Below are 6280 nucleotides of genomic sequence, written 5' to 3'. Positions count from 1 at the left end.
TTTCCCTACCTGGGGGGAAATCAGACTCAAATAACTTGGGGAAAATTCACAATTCTAAGGAGACAGACTTCAAACAAATGGAGAGGAAAGAACTATTAATAGTAACAGGATATTAAAAAGTAACCATCTGGAACCCTGATAACGAAATGGAACAGATTTCTTCTGTACACCCCGTCCCAGCCATCTTGACTCACAATGAGTCTTCAAATCTCCTGACTGGAGCCGGGCAACAGAATCTATACCTTGAACAGCTGAGAGAGGACCCACTTTTGCCCACTTTGTCCCACAGACAAAAGAGAAAGCAAAAAGAGACAGATGAAAATCGGGAGAGAAAACCGTTAACGAGAAAACCGTTAACAAGGAGGAGAGAGCGATCTTATCTGAATGATGAATTCCACTGGGAGAGAAAGGATGGATGAAAGAGAAGCAATAATCAAAGATACTCATAGTAGCACCATACTTTTCTGATGTGGGCAGGGCTGCTAGAATCAGGAGAGTGAAAATCACAGACCAGACTACTCAAGCCAATTTCCACACTTTATATCATTCTTGTACCCTTTCTGAAAATTATCACTTTAATGAAATAGTCAAACTAGATGAAAACTGAAGCAGAATATAACAAGACAGGGAATACCCAATATAAACGGTTTTCATCATTTCTAAGAAAAAAATTCTATTGGAATTTTTTTCCCCCCACGTTGTAACCTCTCTGAACTTGGGATGCCCAACGACACCTCAGTCAGGTAAGATCAGAGGTGCGTCTTAGACTCGATGAAAATTCTGTAAGGAAGGCTGGTGAGCAACAAACCTGTAACCTTCAATTAGCACTAAGTAGTTGTGGTTGTGAAGGATAATGGAATTATTGTGAAAGCATTATTGAAACAAAACATTCATTCATTCAAGAACTATTTTTTGAGTGCCCATGATCACCACCAGCATCGTTCCAGGTGCTCGAGACACTGCAGAGTCTCTGGCCTCATGAGCTGACATCCCAGTAAAAGGAGGCGGAAGCAGACAGAGAGGCAAACGAGACACACACAGAGTCAGGTGTCTTCTCTGTGAGAAGCATCCAGGCAGAGCCTAAACTGCAAGTGAAGAAGTAAGAAAGGCAGGGCAAAGTGAGAAGGCAAAGCAGCTGAGCCTGCGAGAGAACGGCTGGAGACGAGGCAGGAGACATTATTAGGACACGGTGAGGACCGCAGGTTTTTATTCAGAATGTGACGGGAAAACCAAGGGTTTTGAGCAGGGAGTAACCTGGTCTGATCTACATTTTAGAAAGATCACTCTGGCTATGCTGTGAATAATTGAAACGGACAAAAATGGATACGGAACATCAGTAGGAGCCCACAGTATAGTGGCTACACAGACTATCGTGATCAAAGGATGACGGTGGCCTGGACTAGAGGGACAGAGATGGAGGTGTGAGAAACGGTGGATTCTGGATGTACTGCACAGGTAGAACCAAAAGGATTTTCTGATTGACTGGAAGTAGGTGTGAGAGAACAGAGATCAGGATGACTCCAAAGTTTTTGGCCTGAGCAAACGCACGATTTACCATCTATCAACAGAGGGAAAGCCTGGAGGTGCAGCACAGCGGGAGGGGAGAGGGAGGGAGCAGGGCCTAGGTTTAGGTAGGTTCAGTTGGAAAGCCCACGAAATACCAGTTCAGGGGAGAGGAGAGGCTGGGGGCTGTGGTGAGCCCAGCCAGTTCTTGGAGAGCGAGGATCACAAGAAAGCAAGTTCAGAGAGAGCCAGAGGGGCACCTGTGATGCCGGGTCAGAAAAACAACGAAAATTCAGCCAAGGAGGCTGGGGGAGTACTGGCTAGTGAGGGAAGAGACATACAAGAAATAAGATATTAGTAAACGTTTTAGTATTTCGTTGCCTTTAAAAAGGATGTAAATCCTCCTACACACAGCAGTGAAATGAAATTGAAGACCTTCCATCTGCCACAGGAAAACTGCCTCTTCTTGTTACTATAGAAAAAAAGCGAAGTGTAATGAGAGGTATGTCTGTCAGTTCCATAAACCAGGAACAGATTCTCCTACGCCCTCCTTGTGTAGAAAGGCAAAGCTGGCTCTCTCCTGGTATCACTTTCCTCTCTCCCTCCCTTTTTCAATCACTGGAGAAATTAATCCAATTTCCAACCTAAAACCCTGAGACTGCCCTAAGCAGACTAATAGCCACTTACTAGTTAAACCTACTAATAACCAAGGTAATAAGAGATTTCTAAAATTGGATATTCACAAAGTTCAGATTTGTATTACTAAAGTGTATTGAGAACTCCTAATTCATATCCTACTGAGAAGTCTACCCACCATGCAATGCTTGATAATGCTGCAAAACTCCTAATGAGAATTCCCCAACTTTCTGAGAGCAGCTCTATTAATTCATCAACAGGGCTACCTTGAATGGCAGAAACTGTGAACTGCTATATTTTCCTTTAGATTATAAACCACCATTAGTTAAATTTCATCATATCAATTTAGTTTGCATGAGTTGTGAGATTATCACTACAGTATATAAAAAAGCTACATCTGCATAGCAGTATTTGGTCTAGAAATTTCCCCAAACTAGAAAATATTATTATGGTTTCATTGATATTATTCTCCTATACCGCTACGTTAAAAGAAGATGACACAGTCGCAGCATTTTTGCTTTTGCCGTGATACTCCACAGAGACGTGTTACTACTGAACGTCTGACAGAAACAACCTGTTCTATATTATAAAGTTAAGTGTAAAAAGAGTCCCCAGATTTACAGAGTGCTGGGCTTTTTAAAACCATAAAACTACCCATTCATTTATGTTGCTAGCAATGAGTTTATGATAACTATTCCCTTTCTCATTCCTTGTTATCTCTGAACAATGTTTTTCTACTAAATCATGGGGGAAAGGGTGGAGGAAGGATTTCTGCCCTGTGTTAGACGGTCAGAAGCCTGGTAAAAGGAATGTGATGTCTGTATATGTCTCATGAACTTTTAAGGGATTCACATGCCCTTGACAGTCACTTCTGCTCTTGCCTAAAGATTTAATAAATACTGTTAATTCATTCTTTACTATTTAACAGTAAGTGTTAGACAGGTAAACATTAAAATCATGATTCAAGTTGATGCTCACAGCCTTCAAAGTAGGGTCATATCATTCTGTTTTTGAGATACTATCAAGGTAAGAAAGTTGTACTTTCTTTCACTGGGCCCATTCCTTACATATAAAGAAAATGTATTTATATTCAACACCGTGACTCTCCTTCCAACTCAATTTTAAATAGCACAAAGATACACAATTATAAGAACCACTTTTATGGGCAGAGCTTACCACGAAAACTATCCTCTACTGTTCTATGACTAAAATTCCCAAATGAACCTTATCTCTTTAAGGACACAAAATTAAAAATTGCTACATACAGCAAATATTAAGGGCAAGATCACGGCTTTCTTCTCTTCTTATCACAGTGGTGGACAACCGAACCTGTTCAGGTAGCATTAAAATGAGTCTGCCCCTCACACCGGCAGACCATCATGTGCCAGCTAACAAATCAACACCGCATGAGGGCAGGACTCCTCCCTCCTGATAGTGGCAGGGCTTACTTCAAACTCTCTTCCCAGAGTTAGCTTAGCAACCAACAGCTTTCCTTCCCTGCCACCAGCACACCAGGACACGAAGGACAGCTGAATATTTCAAGCCAGAAGCTGGCAAACTCTTCCAGAAAAGGGCCAGACAGTAACTATTTTAGGCTTTGTGGGCCATATGGTCTCTGCAGCAACTACTCAACAGCTCTGCTATGGTAGAGCCACAGACAGTATAGTGTAAGGGAACAAGCAGGGCCGTGTTCTGATAAAACTCTAGGGTGCTGAAATCTAAAATTCACAGAACATTCACATGTCGCAAACATTATTCCTTTTCAAATATGAAAAATGTAAAAACCATACTTTGCTCATGGGCTGTACAAAAAGGCAGTGGGGCCTGTGGGGCCTGTGTGACCTGCAGGCCATAGTTTGTCCACCCCCCTGTTGTAAGCGTCTTCTTAAGTCTCTCTCTTGCAAGCTTTGGGCAGGTGAAGTCTGTGAATCTAGCTGTTAAAGTCCATGAACGTGGCTGTTAAGTCGGCTTCATGTCTAACATGCCAATCAGGGTTTGATGAATCCCACGTTTAAATCTATGTGCTCCTGGTGATAAATCCTAGTTAAGTCCTGGTGCCCAGAAACTAAGAAGACTGGTTCCAGGGCCTACCTAGGGTTCTAAGATAGCACAAAACAAGACCAGCTTCCCTGGATGGAAGTGTTTCAGGTTCTCTTCCATGATCCCTAGAATCAAGACTCGTGTCGTAGTCCTAGAATCCTTCAGGAAGATTCTGAAACCATGGACTGAAACTAGACGGGGTAAAGGCTGTGACTGGTTCTGGTCTTCGGTGCTTTTTTCTGCACATGGCCTGAAATGCCAATAGGCTTTGGAGCCAACTGCTCAGAAAATGCTGCGAGGGCTCTCTCCAATCCCCGACAGCTCTTTTCTCCACAGCCTCCTCTCAAGTCTTTAGAACTAGAAGGGGTTGGGGGACTAGCACTTCTACAAGAGTAAGGTACAAAGGATCTGGAGTGTGTTCATCCTTTCTTTTTAAGCTTGGAATCCCTAAGAAGGGCTACTGTTGAGAAGGGAAAAAAAAAAAAAAAAGATTCTGCTCTCTACTTGTTTTCTTAAAGCAGCATCTCTAATACGAGGTTCCAATGTAAAAATGGATTCCTATGGAGATGAATAACAATTTCTAGATGGTGGGACCCAGACACTGAATAAAATTCATTCAGTGTAAAGTGGATAAAGCTTTTGAAGCTTTTTTGGGCCCCCAGTTGGAGATCTATAGGTTTAACTGAATACCCCCTGCAATCAAAGCCTCCAGGAATACACAGTGGCTGTTTGTAGGCAAAAAGCAGGCTTCTCAGTTTATAAATCCTTGAAAACAATACTTACTGTTTTCTATGGTTGGATCGTAGGAATCAACAAATTGGCCTTCAACAAACTGAATCGTCAATGAGGATTTCCCTATAAAAGAGAGCAATAGCTGAGTACGCACTGGCATATTAAGGTTAAAAAAAACTTTAATTCTACTATTTTACCAAGAAATACTCTAAATGGAAATAAATTCCATATATACTACAGGAATTTAAGCAATTACACTATTATGAATTACACATGTCTGTGAAATTAACAAACAGTACTGACCAGTACACATATCATATAGTTTGTCAAAAGTAAACAAACTCTTAAATAAGGTTTCAGCTAATTTCCTCTGGTGTCCCTGAAATATGGCTAGTAATTTTGAACTCGAAATTAATAAAGCACGATCAGTTTCTCTGGGCTCTTCACTTACGGCTGTTGTGTTACCAGGTAGTTTTTAAAGAGGATAATCTGAAAGTATGTGATAAAAGTCGGTTTCTAAAACTCCTTCAAGGTAGAAATTCTCTCTCAATCATTCGGTATTGAAGGCCTCACAATGTCTGGCACACAGAAGACAATAAAGAAATGCTCTGACTTCACAAAATCACCAGTAATAGTTGAGCCTGTATGTTAACAAATCAAGAATCAGAGCCCCAAGTTCTCACCCTCCTGTTGTCAGTAAATTTCTAGTGGAGGACTTTAGAAGAGGATACCCTGTGAAGAAACACTGCAAGAACACAGGCCACATTACAGCCATCCCTCCCCTCAGACACCAAAATCCGAGGATACTCAAGTCCCTTACATAAAACGGTGTAGTATTAATGAATTTATTTACAAAACAGAAACAGACTCACAGACACAGAAAACAAATTTATGGTTACCAAAGGGGGAAGGTGGGGAGAGGGATAAATTAGGAGCTTGGGATCAGCAGTTATATACTGCTAAACAGATAAACAAGGTCCCACTGTATAGCACAGAGAACTACAATCAATATCATGTAATAAACCATAATGGGAAAGAATATGAAAAATAATATATATGCATAACTGAATCACTTTGCTGTACACTTGAAACTAACACAAGGTTGTAAATCAACTAAACCACAATAAAAAAAAGGCGTAGAATTTGCATACAACCTAGCACATTTTCCCACATACTTTTGAATCTCTAGATTACTTATAATACCCAATAATACAATGTAAATGCCATGTAAACAGTTGCCAGCGTGCAATAAATTCAAGTTTTGCATTTTGGAACTTTCTGCCCCCCGCCCACCATATTTTCCATCCGAGGTTGGTTGACCCCCGGATGTGGGGCGAATACGAAGGGCAGACTGATTTTATCAGCAGGA

At 41.2% G+C, this 6280-nt stretch overlaps 1 protein-coding gene across 1 annotated transcript in view; it reads right to left on the bottom strand.

The window, feature by feature from the left end:
- Window positions 1-6280, bottom strand: part of RHEB (Ras homolog, mTORC1 binding) — a 49032-nt gene that overhangs the window by 15225 nt on the left and 27527 nt on the right. The window contains exon 2 of the mRNA XM_007469808.1: window positions 4963-5034. Within this exon, the coding sequence (XP_007469870.1) occupies window positions 4963-5034 (72 nt within the window). The remainder of the gene's footprint in view (window positions 1-4962; window positions 5035-6280) is intronic.

This window comes from Lipotes vexillifer, unplaced genomic scaffold, assembly GCF_000442215.2.
Source record: "Lipotes vexillifer unplaced genomic scaffold, Lipotes_vexillifer_v1.1 scaffold472, whole genome shotgun sequence".
NCBI lineage: Eukaryota > Metazoa > Chordata > Mammalia > Artiodactyla > Lipotidae > Lipotes > Lipotes vexillifer.
This window is presented reverse-complemented; position numbering and strand designations above follow the sequence as displayed.